The 18,215-nt window shown below is 40.7% G+C and overlaps 1 protein-coding gene across 5 annotated transcripts in view; it reads left to right on the forward strand.

The window, feature by feature from the left end:
• Nucleotides 1-18,215, forward strand: part of LOC116324929 (transcription factor 4) — a 237,011-nt gene that overhangs the window by 59,362 nt on the left and 159,434 nt on the right. For all 5 annotated transcript variants that reach the window (XM_039615271.1, XM_039615273.1, XM_039615272.1 and 2 more), the window contains one exon: nt 2,124-2,199. In XM_039615271.1, the coding sequence (XP_039471205.1) occupies nt 2,124-2,199 (76 nt within the window). The remainder of the gene's footprint in view (nt 1-2,123; nt 2,200-18,215) is intronic.

The following is an 18,215-nucleotide window of genomic DNA, read 5'->3' on the forward strand; positions in this document are numbered from 1 at the left end:
TTCTGTGGATCAGACTTGTTAGTGCACATCCCTCAACACCCAGGCCCTGGTTCATTTTGTGCCCCTCTTTGAACCACAGTTCATCACAGCTGATGGCAGCAGTCGTCCAGCCTCGACAATCTAACCCCTGCCACTTACTTTGCACCTGCCCATCTCTTTCACATTGAACACTCTAGCAAATGCTCACTTAGTAATACAGTGGTACCTCGCTATAACGTGGTTCACCCTTCACGCCTCGCTGTTTCGCTGATTTTTTTTTGTGCAATTTTGCATGCTTTTTTTTTTTTTTTCACTGCGCATTGTGTTCTGCGTCCTGATTGGCTGTAGACCATTGTCAATCAATCTCGTGCCTTGTCTCCTGTACAGTACAGAATGCGTTCAGCTTGTCAAATTTACATAAATCTTCGATCGCTAGCAGTGTGACTCTGAAGTGCTGTACTGCATGTTTGTAAGTTTTCTCCCCAACAAACACAACAATGTCCGCGAAACGTTTTGCACAGTCAAAGGCAACCGCGAGTGCCTTTGGTTTCATTCTATAATACTGGACTTATTTTTCTATGAAGGTTTGAACTTTGAGAGTGTTTAAACAGGAGAGAAAAGTGTGAAAATGTTCATGCCTGTCTGAGAAAAGTGTATAAAGCAGGGGTCCCCAATCCCAGTCCACGAGGGCCGGTGTCCCTGCAGGTTTTAGACATGTCCTTGATCCATCACAGCTGATTTAAAGGGATAAATTACCTCAACATGTCTTGAAGTTCTCCAGAGGCCTGGTAATGAACTAATCATGTGATTCAGGTGTGTTGACCCAGGGTGAGATCTAAAACCTGCAGGACACCGGTCCTCACAGACTGGGATTGGGGACCCCTGGTATAAAGTGTGTAGTGAGGGGTTTTACAGCCTTAAAACATCTATAATAATTGTAAAAAATAAAGTTGGCTACTTCGCGGATTTCACCTATCGCAGGTTATTTTTAGAACGTAACTCCCATGATAAATGAAGGACCACTGTATATCCCAGACTTTGACATGATTCTTCTATTTTGTTATAATCTTTCAACTAAAACTGAGAGTATATTGTAGAAAGGCAAGCAGGAAATGTGTACTAAAGAGGATCAGAGCTATCCATCTGAGGCCTAAGTCATTGTTAGTGACCCCAACCATAATCCTAAACCCAACACAGTGCAGTCAGAATAAATATTTTTTTTTAAAGTTACTCTCCCTAAACGTGGCAATCGGGAAATGAAGAAAATACAAAAATTCTAACTTGCACACATCAAAAACTATTTTCTTTCTTTCTTTTTTTTACTTTTTACTTTTAAGGTTGGGTTCATCATCACTGATGACTTTGACCTCAAAGATGAACTAAACTGTTGTAGAATAGCAACAGGGCATAGAAACAGTACCAAGCTGTGAATATTACATTGACATTTAATAATCGTTTATCATAGATTTTATGAAAACCGTTTGTCCTGTCTCACCATCTGAAGAAATCCAGTATTTTCTCTTTTAACTTTTTCTCTTTCCACCATTTTACCAGCTACTTATTTTATCTGCCAAAGAAGTAAATATGCTGAATATCAATATACAGATAGGTACAGAAGAGGCTGAAGCTTTTTATGAAGTTCCATCAAGAGCATCTCAGCAGCAGATTCAGCCTATAATTGTCTTCAGCCAAACTGTCTTCACTACCACCAGTTCGCACAAATTTCTACTTCCTGTGTTCAGATTGGCAGGAGACCTGTGTTATACATGTTTAGCTTTGCTTCCTGTCATTTCTGTTGTGTTTTCCGTCAAGTCTTCAACATTTAAGGAAACGGAGCATGTCATGTTCCTGCTAAGAGTGCTAATTTCTACACTTGCTCTGGTCAAACTTAGACCATAACCTGCCTACAAGCAGCTCCGTCTCCCGTTGCTAAACTTGCTGCTTACAGCTTCACATTTAGTTTTCATACATATTTCCAAACATTTTGAACTATACGCTGCTGTATACACCATGTACACTGGAAAGTGTAAAAGTGTCAGTCATCCAGTGGTATCTCTACAACTTCAAGGACTGCTATTTCTACTTGTAATGCTACAGATGATGCTGTTTGTATTGCTAACTAGATGTCCTGTCTCCCTCCTCAGAGTTATGCCGATGGGTCTCAGTACATGGCGTCACATGACAGCCTCTCACCTCCGTACACCAACTCCAGGGTAACAGGTATGGTGCAAGCTAAATGTGTGTGCATGGGTACATGCATTTTTATTTATTTATTTATTTTCACAATTTATTTATTTCTAGCCATCAGCTTTAGATTCACAGCTTTGTCGGGTCCTGACTGTGTGTGCGTGTGTCTGCGGAGAATTAGCGAAACACTAGCGTACACTGGAGGAGACAGGTCATCTGGCATGCAATTTCTCTCTCTCTCTCTTTCCTCTCTTGGCCCGCTGTGTGGAAAAACGCCAGGCAGTGTGTGCTCATTTACCCATGATGCTCTCTGCCTCTGGCTCTCTTCGATGTGGCGCCAGTTGTGAGCAAATGGCCACTGACACAGATAATCTGCCTCTCTCCCTCTCTCTCTTCCTCTCACACAGTCACACAGCCATATAATCACTGAAACACACACATGCAGATGTACTTACACACACACACATGCACACACACACTAAACAGAGCTTAATTACCTTTGACTGGATGCATCAAAAATGGAAGATGTTAGCTCTCAGCTATCTGACTCTACCTGCCTTTTTCTGCCACTCTGTCTCTTGTGCTTCTTCTCATTAGTTTTGAGTGAGCTCACACTTGTGATGCACTGAATCTTAAACCCTCCACTCGAAGTGACAGAGTTAAAACAAATGTGCTGTTTGTGCATTTTTTCCCTATATTTCTTTGGCTGCACATAAAAGATGGGCATAGCTACCATGATGTCTCAAATTGGTTTGTGCATTTTGGAGCTGTTAGTCTTTTTGGAGCCACAAGTGACCATATTTAGACAAGAAGGGTGAGACTAGCTTAGGTAGATCAGTAAGCCTGATTAGCAGGGTACATATAAATCAAATACTAGAATTTCACTCATCAAAAAAAGGACACTCACGTCTGGTCTGTTACTGCAGTTAACCAATAGCAAACCAAATTATTTGACAGACTACACTAAAATGCTGCACAACAAAAACTCTTAAGAAGGGGGTAAATTGGCGGGTGACACTAAAACTCATTTGGAACAAGCTGTTGATCTATAAGGTGGAACAGTGGTGTAGTGGTTACCACAACTGCAAGAAGGTCCTCTGTTTGAATCCCTTCTGGGGCCTTTCTGTGCAGTGTTTGCATGTTCTCCCCTTGTTTGTGTGGGGGCTCTCCCACAGTCCAAAGACACGGTTGAGGTCAACTGGTGAGTATAAATTGGCCCACAGATGGGAAATTTGAGGTTGAATGTCTCTATTTCCTCTTTTTCAGCAATACCTACTTTGCTCGACTTGACGTGACTACTTGGTTTTGGTTGTTTTTCTTTATAAATAAGTGCCACCTGAAGTGGGTGGGATTGCTCTTGCAACACCACCTGAGAGTCCAATGACATAATTTGTATGCACCTCGATTTTTAAAAAAGCCAGGTCTGATTCTTGTGGAAGACTTGCTCATATGACTCATCAAATGATGTCACTCCCTAGCTCAGTTGGAAATCCGGCTGACTAGATCCTAAACAAGTACCGGGTACCAGGTACTGCCCTTAATGGAAGTCCCTTAAACCTGAGAGGAGTCGAGTCAAACTGAGACAAGTAAGTACTAGTGGAAAAGTGACTTATGTATTCGCCCTGCGATAAACTGGCAACCTGTCTAGGGTGTAGTCTAGGGTGTACCCTGCCACTTGCCAAGTGATGGGTGGCATAGGCTCCAGGCCCTCCGGTGACCCTGAACTGGATTATTGGAAGAAAATGGATAGATGGTCATTTATTTATACCGTAAAGTTGAGCATTTTAAAATGGGAATTTATAGGACTGACCATACTTGTTTTCACATTTTATGAGCAAAGGTATAAGGACACTTAACCAACAAAAGTGTGTTGATTACTTTAATGGCCATATGTGATAGCGTCCAAAACAGCTGGCATTAATGTGGTGCTCTAGCAGCCTCCACACCCATGAAAGCATTAGTGAGGTCCAGCTTGATGTTCTGCAGTAAGGCTTGGCTTGTATTCAACGGTGAATAGTGTTGAGGCTAGGGCTTTGTTAGCTCAGTTAAGTTCTTTCACACAAAACTGGGACATCTATATTTTCATGTCTGACCTTGTGCACAAGGGTACAATCATATAAAAAACAGGAAAAGATCTTCCCTGAACCTATTGTTTAAACATCGCAGTGGAGCTAAAGTGCTGAAATTAAACTTGTAAAAGAAAAAAAAGCCCCTTTTGATATTATATTTTTAACCGATTTATAAATGTTATAATTTTAGAGGGCATAGCAGTCTGGTTTCAAGTGGTTAATGGATTTTAGACAGATGCGTGAGTGGTGGTTAATTAAAAATGATGACAAACATTTTATTAATTTTGTTCATGTCATTATGGGGAGTTTAAACTGGCCTAAGCCTCTCGAGGACTCGTGTTAAAGTTTTAATATATGCATGCACAAGTGTTTAAAAACAAAGTTCACGAAGGGGAGGTTATTAATTAAATCAGCTGAAGCAAAAGTGTAAAAAAAACATTTTTATTATCTTATAGAATGAACCAAACCCGGGTGTCGAATGCACCAACGTGGCAAAAGAAATGTAAAACTTGAGAGTCGTGGGCCTCATGTTGGAATGATCCATTGTGAGTGCAATGTGTTGTGACAGTGTTGTGATTATTTTATGTATCTGCAGACACAGAGAGGGAGCAGACAATGCAGAGTCAAAAATGGAAATATTGTATTTCATCTGGCGCACAGGAGCTGCAATTTACTTTGATAATGATAACGCTAAGAGACCGAGACAGCAGGGGATATGGAGCACACACAGTTCTATCATTGCTAAGAGTTTTCTAGAAAACTCCCTCTTTGCTTTCTACCTGTGACTCTTCGGGTTTAACAGAACCATTTCTCAGTCAACTGGCCTTGTAAAATTTGATTGTGTTTGATGTTTGTGTTAGCTTTTCTCTCTCTGTGTCTTGATGGATATTGTAGTCTTCAGTACCAATACTAAGATACCAATGATGCTGTTTCTCAGCCTGGATGAGAACTAGCAACTCCAACTCTGAGGCCACGGTTCTGATTGGAAAACATGGATTTCCTGCTCTGGGTTAGGCAGGAGTTCACGAACCTTGGGGTCATATTAACACTGGGAAGTGAAGGAGCAGGAAATTGACAGGTAGATCAGTGAAACGTTGGCACTGATACGAATGCCATATCGATCTCTTGCCTTCAGAGATGAGCCTGTGTCGAATTACTGGTCGATCTTTACCCTCACCTATGGCTGTGAGTCAATAATGACTGAGGGGTAAGACTCATGTTTGGATGTCTCAAAATCAATGTTTTAGTATCATGAGAAGACAAAAAACGGGATGAATTAGAGGAGAAGCTCAATAATCTGGTAACCAGTTCTCAGGAACATCTGCAAATGTATCTTCACGATGGATTGGGGCCAAGGTGTTTCTGTTTAGTTGGCTTTGTGGTTGCTTGGCTGTTGCTAGACAGTTACTAACTGCTTGCTCTGGTATGGTTAGGGGGTTGTTGAGGCTTTCTAGGTCAATCTGTTGTTGCTTTGCAGCTGCTATGGCGGGTGATATTTTGCTTTGCTTGTTTTACGGCATTTACTAGCCGCATTGAGAATGTTCTCATCATCTGGTTGGAAGGTGGCGGTTATTGTGCCATATGTGAAAATGCTTTATGCTGCTCATTTAACATAAACCGGACAAAGTCTAGACAAGTTTAAACAATCAATTGTACTGTTTGAAAAAGCTACTATAAGTATAATAAACTATATCATCTAGTATTCAGTTCAATCGATAGAGCAAAAAGAGCCATATTGGGATTAGAAATTTGAAAGAAAGCATCTTAAAGATGTAACTGATCAACCCAAATGTACCCTGCGTAATCAGTTAGCTACTAAACATATACATTTAAAAGAGTCTTAAAAGTAGCAGCGGGCTGTGACAGAGCTTCGCATCGCCTCCGTTTGGTTGCGCACATGTCGCCAGGGTGTAGTGTCCATCACATTTACAGTTTGTTTGAGCGAAGTTCATTCAGAGCAAAGAAGTGTTCGTGATCAAATGTCACATGATTCACAACAAGGCAGTTTATGGCGCAGTTTTGCACCATCAAAACAACCACTAAATATTTTATTTATACCATAAACATGATTGTGAGCTTCAATGGTGAGCAACTGCAGCCCATTTAGGTCACCTTCAGGTTCAAGACTCTAAAGAAGAAAGAAACACTTCAGAGTTTAATGAACCAAATCTGAACATGTTGGCCCTGCACCCCCCACCCCACTTCTCTCCCTCTCTAACCTTGTCTGTCTTTCTTAACCCCCCCCCCCAACAGATTAGAGTGATGTTATGCTCTAGATAATCAGCGAAGGGATTAGTGTCATCTCAGCGACCCCACTAGATTAATCTGCTACACACACACACACACACACACACACACACACACACACACACACACACACATGCGTGCACACGAACACAGTGATCTAGCAATCAGAATAAGATGGTGTGTGTGTGTAAATGTGGACATTTACTTACATATGTGCACAAATTTTACCGTGTGTGGTTTTATGCCTATTGTGTGTGTGAATTTGTGATGTCGTTTTTTTTATTTAACTGTGTGTTTTTGTAGGTTTGCGGTTGTGTATGTGTGTGTTTCGATGGTGTGTGTGAGTTGGCAGGTTTACCCTGTCGGTATCTCAGTGTGTGATGTCAGCTTCTGTGTGTGTGTGTGTGTGTGTGTGTGTGTGTGTGTGTGTGTGTGTGTGTGTGTGTGTGTGTATATGTGCGCTTTAATGTGGTTAAACGCAGAGGTCTGAACGTTGCTGTGTGTGTGTGTTCTTTGTGCGATCGAATGACTGCGTGCTTGTACTTGTGTGCGTTTTGATGTGTATGTTCAAGTTCACCTTGTCATACTGTCAGGTCTGTACCTGAGTGTGTGTTACTGCTTTTATCTTTGTGTGTATGTGTAGATGTGTGTGTGATTGAATGCAACCTTGCACTTGTCTGAATGTTTTAATGTGTAATGTGTGAGTGAGTGTGTGTTTGTGTGTGTGTATTAATACATGTGTGAATGTGTGTATTTAAACTGTGTGTGTGGAACTTTGAGGTATTGTGTGAGCGATTCTCACTTTCATGCATGTAAGTGTGTGTATGTGGTAACACAGAATATGCGCCCGTGTGAATACCTGTGTGTAGCTGCTGTGGCAGAGCAGGTGCACCAACCAACCAACCCCCCTTCCCAAAATGCACACACACACACACACACACACACACACTCAGACCGACGCACTGTAACTGTCACCTACATAGTAAATGAGGGTCTCAGTGGTTTCAGCTTGTAAGCACATTCTGTTCTTTTAGAAATAAACAATCTGATGTAGCTTAATTTTCACTTTTCCTGCTTTCATACTGTCATGTATGGATGTGTTCTCCAATAATTCCTCTGGTCACATTTGCAGTTTGGGGGATTAAGCAAAAGAGTTTGTTGTGTATGATCATCTCTGAAATTACTCAAGGTTCAGTGCCTAATCATGTTGAAGAGGATAATCTTGTCTGTCATATTAGCCTTTGTCAGAACAGTATTAATTCATTAAAGTGGATGTATTATTTATTTTCAGTCATATACTTCTGTCACGTACTTTTACAAAGAGGATATCCACATTACACATTTCCAAGTTCCATTATTAATCCTGTGAGTCAGTACCTCTGGCTTCACACTGCTTAAAATGCTCAGTTCCAAGTTCCAGACAGTTTTTTTCTATTATTTGATCTGTATGACATCATAGAGGTGTGATGCCCCAGTTTGGGGGCTTAGAGCACACTTTTCACCATCTTACAGTACTGTCATTGCAGCCTTTCCCCGGCTCTCTGTGGTAATGGTACGTATTGATCAGTGGCCATGACAGTTTGCATACTACCAATCATAAAACTGCACTCACAGCCCAGCATTACTCAGTGGTACTAGCTTTGGTCATAACGCAAATGTTCTGTTTCTAAGGTTAGAGAAAGTCAGCTGAGACTCACAAGTCACTTGAATCAATTATGAATGGATTTTTCCACTGAAAACACAAAATCCACAGAGTCAACTTACTGGGATCTCAATATTAGAGTGTGACTCTTAGAGCGTGACTGAGATGATCCCACAGCTCTACCTGTTGCCACAGATGCTTCACCCTCATGTTTTTCAATGTGTCTGGTTGCAAGGGGCAGCCAGATGGATGAAAGAAGACCTACACGGTCAGGGAAGATAAAAGATGTTTTGGATCAATCCAGCCTTTTCCATTATCTGCTGACACTAAGAACCAATCCAATATCATTGTTAAATTAATCAGCAGTTTTCCTCACTGCCATGGCGTGATTAGGATCCATTCTTTTTGAGTCAAGCTGATGACAACACGCTATGTTACAGTAAATGCAATAAAAGCTTCCCAACAAGTGTTGACTCGAGCCAACATCCTACCATAACAAGAGTCAAAGTAAAACATCACAGAGAGAGAAAACCCACCATCTTATTGGAGCTTTTCACTTGTGTCAATTCACTTCTGCAAACATATGGGGAACAAAAATACTTCCTCCTTTGTATGTCAGCTCTCACTGTTCAGGATCGAACCAACACCCAATTGAAATATTGTATCAGTGCATTTGGCCTTATTTCAGGCATATCTTTAGGTGTGAAACCACAGATAGGAGAAAGAGCAACTTCAAATCCCTAAGAAGATAAAATTCTCAAATGATGCACATCAGCATGCTTATGTGCTTGCAATGCAAATGCTAATTTTAAACTTCTTATTTATTACAATAAATTTTACTGAAAAAGACAATTTGACAAAGGGATAAACCTAGCAAAATGTTTGCTGCTCTTCTGTTTCCCAGATTGCATCCAAATCACTTTCCTGTACTGTAACTTCTAAAAAATGCAGCATTCTGCAGCATTAAGCAACGCTGTATATAAAAAGTTGTTTATAAACCTGGTGAACTTGGCTCCCTCCTCCTCCTCGTGCTGTTTTTGTTGAAATGCAGTGAGTCAGCCGTCTGTCTCACCTCTGTGTGACCTTATTAATGAGTGTTGAGCCATGAGGCTGGACCCCCTCTGAGGAGGTCACATCTGGACACTTTATATAGAAATACATATCTGTCTCTCTCCTCTCGTTCACCCTCTTTTAGTCACTCTGTTTCTCATCTAAATTTGGCAGTCCTCTTGTTTTCTTTTATTTCATTCTCAGTTTCTCACTTGATGTGACTTGCGCTTTTTGCACCTTTCTTTATCTAAATATATGGATATATGTATTCATGTTTGGTTTTTTTTGTTTGTTTGTTGTTGTTTTTTTTTAAATATGTAGACAAGGGGACCCCTTTACCTCAGATGGGTGAGGTGCCAAGGTCTGACCCCCACCCTCCACCCCAGTCTCCCTGTGCTTGGTCTTGATTTTGTGCTCAGAATGTTAAACATCGATGGGATGTGAAGAACAATTACAATGAGGGGGAAAAAGGAAACGAGGAAGAGTGGCGCAAATGGTTGAAGTCACAAAACTCAGACAGGGTTTGTGGTTGTAGAACTGCTGCTTATCACATGACCTATGTGTAAATAGGGTCACATGATGACACCTCAGCCAGCTCTGTAGACTAAATACAGACCAAAGATTTTGCCCTAAAACATGCATTTTGCTTTATGAAGCGTGTTTTTTTTTGTTTTGTTTTTTTATCACAAAAAACATGATTTTCATGATAATGTGGGCCGTGATTTTCCACACTGTCCCTGACCTGTAAGACAAACATGAAAACTTTTTAATCATGTGGTTCTGAGGAGCACCTAAGACTTCAGTGGCAGAAGGAAGAAGATGATGAAAGATTAATAAGAAAAGGGTAATCTTCACTTTCGCTGCACATTACCCTGAAATATTGAGGCAATTTTTCTTGTAGCATTCTTCGTTTCCCGCTCTGCCCTCAATCATTTTCTTTCTATTGTCTCTGCTGATTGAAACTGAGCATCGACTGTCTCATTCTTCGAGTATTTTGAAAGGATATCATAAATTGATTAGTGCTGCGCTGATTTCAATGCATTAACACGGACGCACACTGTAAGCCACTGCAGAGCATTTAGTATATTATTGTTTTGAAGGGGCTGTGTATCACATGTAAATTGTCTGTGTAATTAGATCTGACATTGTAATAATAGGTCTCGTCAAGGCGAGAGGGTGGAGGGGGGAAAATGTGAAATGTACACTCTGAAAGGAACGGTTCAGCACTTCAGGGTTCCTGATCATGTGAGGGGGTTTGTGTTGAGTATATATTTTTAAAAAACTGTCAGAGTTAAATGTCACATTTTGAAAAGAAGGTAGTCTGACTATACGATTACTGCTACGACTATACTATTACATTTTACAGGCAGGTGGTGTCCGAGCTTGGCAATTAAGCTCTTAATGTCTACCTTCATTTTTTGCCAAAATTCACTCATTTCACAAAGACAAAGACTGTGAGCACCTGGTATTAGGGGCATATTTGTGCCTGTATGTGTGGTTCAAAAAGTTTGTCAGCATGTCCCCAAGAAAAACTGCATGTTGCAACCAAACATCACAGCAAATGTGATAAACACCATATATGACCATAATATGACCTCTGTGGCTGTTACTTTCCGTGCTGCAAGAGTAATCTCAGTGTATGTGGTTGAAAATGTTGATTTAGAGGTTGAAGGCATGCAAAAATGAAAGTAATCCCATCACCAGTGTTGTTAAATTCTTATTTTCATGATCAAAACTATCGTGTAAGGCATCTTTAGAATATCTTCAACCAGCAGCAATGACTCTACAAAGCCTTAACAACGGTTAAGGCTGTTGTTAAGGCTGATCCGTCTGCAGGGCTGTACTGTGAACCTTTGAGCTAAATGAGACAGATAATGTGCTAACAGAGCTAACATGCTAATGCTAAGCAAATAAAAAGGGGTGATGTACAGCTTTGGGAATGCCAGCAGACTCCCATGTTAGGCATCAGCAATAGTATTGGGCAAATTAGCATTTTGATCTCATGGTGGTGAAAAAGGCAGGCAATCCCAAAGTAAGTAAATACAAAACTTGCTACCACCTCATCCGCACCATGAGTGGTGCCTTTCATAAGTTGGTGCTGCATAGAGTGGACCCAAATGCAGGGATTGCATAAGTGCAAAGTGCAAAATCCACAGAAGGAAAAACAAACTATAAATACAAAACTGCAAAGAAAATAGAGAAGGTAACAGAGAAAGATGAACAAGGGAAGAACCACCGACCACCCAGGAGCATGACAGTTACACTACACTTAAAATAAAAGTATAAAAAAGTATAGTCACAAAAGTGTCTTTATTGTTTTTATCTAACAAGTCCTTCATAAACAACACAATAAGTTGTTTTCATTGGGAGATATTGACACACACAAGTGTTAATATTGCTTTGATGAGATTTATTAGTGCCATCCAAAACTACAGTCCACCAATGAAATACTGCAGTTGCTTTTGTTTAAAATAAGTAATTGGTTCGGAAAAGTTAAACAGCCAAAGACAGAAACAAGCTCCTATGACCGATCCATCCATCCTGAACTCCTCACTACATGGAGCCGTAGAAACATCAGCTCGTTCCTCTGTCATAGCTTCTACAGGTCAGCAACTAATCTTAAACCCTGAAATTTCAGGCGGGCGGGCGGGGGGTGGGGTTATAAGAAATTGCTCATTTCTGCAGATGTATTAAACCGGTTTATTGTAAATTTATGCGACCATTTGTTTACTGTCTCGACACATTATGGAGAGCATATACTGAATACTGAACACACGAAAGGATCTTGAGAAAAATTAATCATATTAGGTTTGTTATAATGAAAAACCTTATGATGACCCATCAAGTTTTCAAAACTGCCAAACATATGAAAAAAAATCTATCTGTGTCTGTGTGTTTATCTGTCTGTCCATCCATGCATTTGTCTGTCTTCTCCATCTTCTGTCATCCATCCAGATGAGGCCCCAAGAGACCAAGCTCAGGTCACTCATGTTCTACTGTGTGCGTGTGTGTGTGTGTGTGTGTGTGTGTGTGTGTGTGTGTGTGTGTGTGTGTGTGTGTGCGCGCGCGTGTATGTGAGAATTTTCGAGCCTCTTTCAGTGTGCGTGCATTTTGTGTGTCCTTTATCTCTGCATGTCTCTACTGCTATGTGTGTGTACAACTCGTCTGTGTGTGTGTGTGTGTGTGTGTGTGTGTGTGTGTGTGTGTGTGTGTGTGTGTGTGTGTGTGTGACAGACTGTGAAATGGTGCGTAGTAGCACCTGGGCCCTTCAGTGTTGATTGATCGGCTTGGTCATGTGGAAGAGTCCCATCTGGCCAGCCACGCTACAGTGTGTGTGTGTGTGTGTGTGTGTGTGTGTGTGTGTGGCGCAGAGAGAGTGCTTGTTTGTGTGTGAGAGGTGAGAGAGGGAGATAGAGATGTGCAGCATTAAACAGTATGTTTATTGTGAGAGTGAGCGAGAGAGAGCGAGAGAGAGCACTTCAGTTATAACTGTGGCTCCCAGAGGCCAAAGATGAACTGTATTTTATCATCAGAGGGGCTACATGCACACTGCAAGCCTTAAAGGACAATGTCCATATTTTTTAGAGTCTGAAACTTCAGTATCACAAATAATGTGTATTATACACAATTGGTGAGAGTTGTCTTAAAGTGTGCTTTATAACAACTTTAGTTTTCATTTTTCTTTTAACTAACTTTTTTAAAATTTAACTATAGTGTTGGGGTGTTTAATAGGGCCTAAATTTATGCCTACTAAGAATAGGCTATTGAATACAAATTAACAAAGACTAATGCTAAGTTTTGTCTTGGTCACTTGTTTGGTCACTATAATAAACTGAATGTGAGCGAGCTAGGTGTTTTGAAAATCTACCCAGCAGCTAAAACTAGTCTTAGTGGTAAAGGGGAGAAATGTTTGAGTGCATAAAGTGTTATAGTTTTCTCACACACTCTTTTGGTTGTGATTACAGTTTACTCACAATCTTACTTACTAGTCAGAACTTTCACATGGAGAGAACATCATAAGAAAGTCTGAAGTACAAAGAGGAGCTGATAAAGCTACATGTGCTGTGATCAGCTGAGCAAAAAGCCATTAAAATAAAAGAAATGCCCATCAGAGCCTGAAACAACATAGAAAAAAAGGAATACAGCAAAGTAATTTAAACCAGCTCAGTTAACTGCACTACATAACAAAGCACAAAACTAAAGCATGTGGAGAGTCAGTATTGTAGGATATGCATTAGAACGGGGATGTGTGTACATGTTTGTAACTGAAAGAGGCAGGAAAGCAAGAGAGCAGGAAGTCTCTGACCAGCGAGTACCTGAAACACCTGCACAGGAAAGAAAAGTTGCGAGGAAAGAGGAAATCAAACTTCTAGCATAAATGGATAAAAGTAACACGTCGACAAGGTATTTTTAGCAGTATGTGTCACCAATGAAGTCTAAAATGAAAAGCGGATGGGAGGATACGACAGTCGGATTTTGACACAGTATTTAAATTGGCACATTCATCTTTATCTTATTTTTTTTACATAAAATACAGGTGAATGTTTAATGAATGTTTAATACCAAAAGGCCCTGTCATAAAAAAATAGTCTACTTCTTTAGGCTACTGAGTCTTTAAGCCTAATGTAGCTCATCTGTGGAGACAAGAGGTAAAATGAGTGTAAGTAGTTATACTGATGTGGAATCGGGTTGCAAAAAAAATATGTCAGGTATTGGGTTTTCAGCCTTTTTCAACCTTAAATCTGCCTTAAATTACACCTGTATGTCTATGTGCACTGGACACTTCATCCAGTGACCTTCGTAAGCTGTCCTTCGGTATCACTAACATCATCATGTATGCCAGACCACCAAAGATGGAGCTCTGTAAAAGTCACATGAATGCACAAATCGGACGCTCGTGTGAGATTTAGACCTACACTGTAAAATGGCGTATATCAGAAATGAATTCATGCCGATTCGCTTCCATTAAATGAACAAGTGTTGGTTAAAGATTAGAGTCGAGAAATCTCAGTTTAAAAATGGAAAACAGAAATAAAGAGAAAAACAGATGCTGAGAAAAACGAAGATGGAGACAGACAGGGAGAGAGACAGAAAAAGAGACACTGTGTGTTTTCTGAAACGAAGCCAACTGATAATTAATGTCTCTGACATCATGGTGCTCTAATTAAGCCTGGCATTCATTAAGCCAGGAGGGGGGGGGCGTTCGTTAGTGGCTTTTTGGAGGGGGGATTTGTTAAGTCTTCAGTGTTACTGTTTTTAGACAAAAGAGTGAGCGATGGAGGGAACAACAGAAAGAGAGAGGTGAGGAGAGACGTGGACATTAGCAAAGGGCGTTCAGGTGAGACGACGCACCTTCTGCCCGACCTATTGGAAGTCACCAGCCTGTGGACTGCTGATTCTCCATGTATTGAACTTGGTTATCTAAGACAGACCTGAACAAAGGCAAGTATTTCTCATCAGAAACTGATCATCACCGTTCACGCCAGATAGATAATAAAGAGATAATCACATCAGCTGTTTCCCTGCAAATACATCTGATTAGCTGCAAGTTTTCATCAAAAGTTGACAAAATCCTACTAGTTAGCACTTGGTTAACACTTGCTCAAGCTGAGTAGTGCATCACAGACTTGCATGCTTTTAAAAGTGGCAAGTTTCACTCTTAGAACTACAAAATCAGGAATGAGTTTGGAGGTCTGACAGAAGATACACCTGAAGCTAAAAATTTGAGCTAATTAATTCTACAAGGACAAGGTGCTACACCTGAGTGATCAGCTGAGTAAAATAGTTCAAATGGGTGTAACCCACAAGGAATGGTAACTGGACTTGATATAATGTAGAGCTTTTCTAGCCTTCCTGACCACTGAAATCATTGTTACATGACTAGCCACTTTCACACAGCACACACATCGATACAGTGCACAGATATTTATCATACACACACACTGATGAATGCATCAAGGGCAATTACTTGTTCTATATCTTGGAAAAGGACACTTAGGCATGCAAACCAGGAGAGCCAGGGATCAAACCACTGACCTTCTGATTAATGGGCAACCTGTTCCGTCTCCTGAGCTATAGCCACCATTGCCCCCAGATGGTGGGTCAATATAATGTTAGGTTAAAGGATCTGTAAGAAAAAGGGGGGAAAGGAACCAGAGAATAAGTATATGGGGCGACAGGAGATCAGGTCACATTATTATAGTTAGATAAATGTAGCACTACTCCTTTTTGGTTTGTGAAGGCAATTCATGTCTCATCCAAGATGCTTCTTCAGTCTTGAACTGAAGGACACTGACCTTCGGATTCAGTTTTGAACAGAAAAAGCTCCTTGGAAAAGAGATGAAACGTCTTCATGAACCAGATAGATGTCCAGGTTCCTTTTTTTCAAGCACTCAAAACTGTCATGAAACCTTTGCAGATATAAAACTAATACAGTAAAAGGACTAAGGCGCTTCTGTACTGTAGGTGTCTGGACTGAAGCTAAAAAGTAAGGGAGACATGAACAAAGGTAAAAGACTGAATGAATTGGGCTGGATCTGAAAAGAAAATAGAGCTAATTATAATGAAGGTTATCTTTTTCTTTAGGGGGTAAAGGTATAGTGACTAGAGTAAAGGTGCAGGGTTTAGGTTTGGGAGCTACAACTAACGGACTAGAGCTAAAGAAATTCAGTACAATAGCAGGGTAGAGGTCAAAGGTCAACAATTAAAGGACTAGATCGAAAAGAGCCAGGAATCAAAGACTTGTGATTTGAAAAAAAAAAGTTTTTACCTGTTCTAGGTGAAGGCAAGCAAAATGGCAGGACATCTGAAAAACTGACCTCCCTCGTTAACAAATACAAAGCAACTGGAAAAAAAGAACGATGTGGAGAAAAAGGTTAATGTGGTCGAGGAACAAGAAAGACATGAAAGTAAGAGCACATGAAACCAAAAGAAAAGACTGGTTTTGAATCAGGGAGAATGAGGGAATACAATGGCATTAATGAAAGGAAGTGTAAGAGATAATAAAAGCAGTTGTTGAAGAACAGGGATGGAGTGACACGGAGAGGAAGGGAAAGAGGGGCAAAATGAAAAGTAAAGTTTGGGATCCCTATCCATTTTTTTGATCGGAGGATTTTCTGATAGCTAATTAGGCATGGAGGGCCAACCATCGACAGCTGCATTCATCATCATAAAACGTAATAATTAATGACATTCCAACAAAGAAAAATATGCAAATGAGCTCTCCTCATTAGCATTTTCATATTCAGCTCCCATAATGCTTTTGCTGACAAGGTTGTAATTAATGAAAATTCATGTCTCTTAGCCGAGGTCTAGATTGGATCGCATTCATTCGCAATCCCCCAAACGAGTAGTGGGGAGAGAGAGAGAGAGAGAGAGAGAGAGAGAGAGAGAGAGAGAGAGAGAAAACGGGAGAGGAAGAAAAAAAAGCGCGACGGGGATCACTGCCAAGTTTTTAGTGAGACGAGCGGGAGGGGCGGGAGACAGAGCGAGCGAGAGAGAGAGAGAGAGGGGGTGAGACAAGAAAAGAGTTAGAGAGAGGGAGGAAAATGGAGATGGAGGAAGGCAGATGGCGAGAGATGAAAGGAAGACAGGCAGCAAGAGATACAGAGAGAGCTCGAACGACAGAGTGAAATAGAGAGAGGCCAGTGTTGATGCAGAAAGTTACAGGGAAGCATGCAGAGTGACATGAATGGAGAACCAGGCAATGAAAGAAAGCATGTAAGAAAAGAGAGGAAAATATGAATGGAGGGAGACAAAGGTTGAAGGAAAGGAAACAATGAGGTGGACAGGTCAGCACACTTTCTTTTGGAGAAGATTTGTAGGACTTCTCACCATTTCTATCCCCACATATTGAAACAGTGTCCCGCATTTGGATTGGCTGTAGTTTAGAAAAGTCCAAATTTTGTTTTATTTTTTTAAGTCTCCCTTTTTTCAGTTGTTTCAAATGGCTTTAAAAATAAAAGTCACAATGAAAACTCAAACTACACAGGTTTGGGTGAAACTGCCAGAAGGTGAGTTTCCCGTTTTGATCTAGAAAAGAGGAGTGCCACTCACAGAAACCGGTTATGGAGCAGATGAATCCCCACAGAAACCCAAAGGATTACTACACAACTACATTTTGTCCCACATTCAGTGGATCTGGTCGTCCTACTATGGCTGGAAATGCACTGGCATTTTCACAGCACTTTTCTAGTTTTACTGTCCATCTCACTTCTGCTCCCACGGCAAACTGGGAAGGCCTCGCTGTGAGGCCATAGTGCTAAAGTCTGCACCAACTAACATGCAGATGGTGATGGCTGAATTACTTTAAAACTAAATTCTCAGATGATTTCTAAAGCCCCCCTTTTTTCCCCATGACTTCTGAGCAGACTCGCGGCAGACTTCATATCCTGAAAGATGAGAACATTTCGCAGGAACCTTGGATTTTTTTTTATCTCACTTTCACATCAGTTTTTCAGTTGGTGGATTCCTTGTCTAAATTTTGAGCAACTTTTACTTGTTTGATCTTTGATCTGGTTGAATGGTGGTCTGTGGGCGGCAGCATTACACCTGCACTGGCGTTGAACCAAGAAGAAGCAAGTCTAACAATATCTTTAATTCACGAAAGAAAGAGAAAATAACAATTCTTCTAACGCCGTCTTTAACTTTAGCCTGTAATTTGTCAGCCTTGTTTCGGAGGATTGTAAGTCAGTAAATCTAAATGACTTGAACATGATGAAGTGTGTGTCACAGACAAAGAGAGAGGCAGACACTCCCTCTGGGGACTGCTGCTGTACACCTGTGAAAACGTAAAGTCAGACCTTCACCAGGAGCTTATCACTCCAAGTGTGTGTGTGTGTGTATGTGTGTGAGATGATACTGACAGATAACAGTATCTGTGGTTTGGCACCTGAACACAGCTAATAGTGATATTTTGCTCTTCACTCGGCGGCGGCAGCAGCAGCTCGTTATTGTCTTCAAACCGTGTAATAACAATATTCAACAACATGATGTCAGTTTAATCTGCAGGTTCTGTTCTGGAAGTTTTTGTGGTAATTATG

This window comes from Oreochromis aureus, linkage group 7 (genome assembly GCF_013358895.1).
Source record: "Oreochromis aureus strain Israel breed Guangdong linkage group 7, ZZ_aureus, whole genome shotgun sequence".
Classification (NCBI taxonomy): Eukaryota; Metazoa; Chordata; class Actinopteri; order Cichliformes; family Cichlidae; genus Oreochromis; species Oreochromis aureus.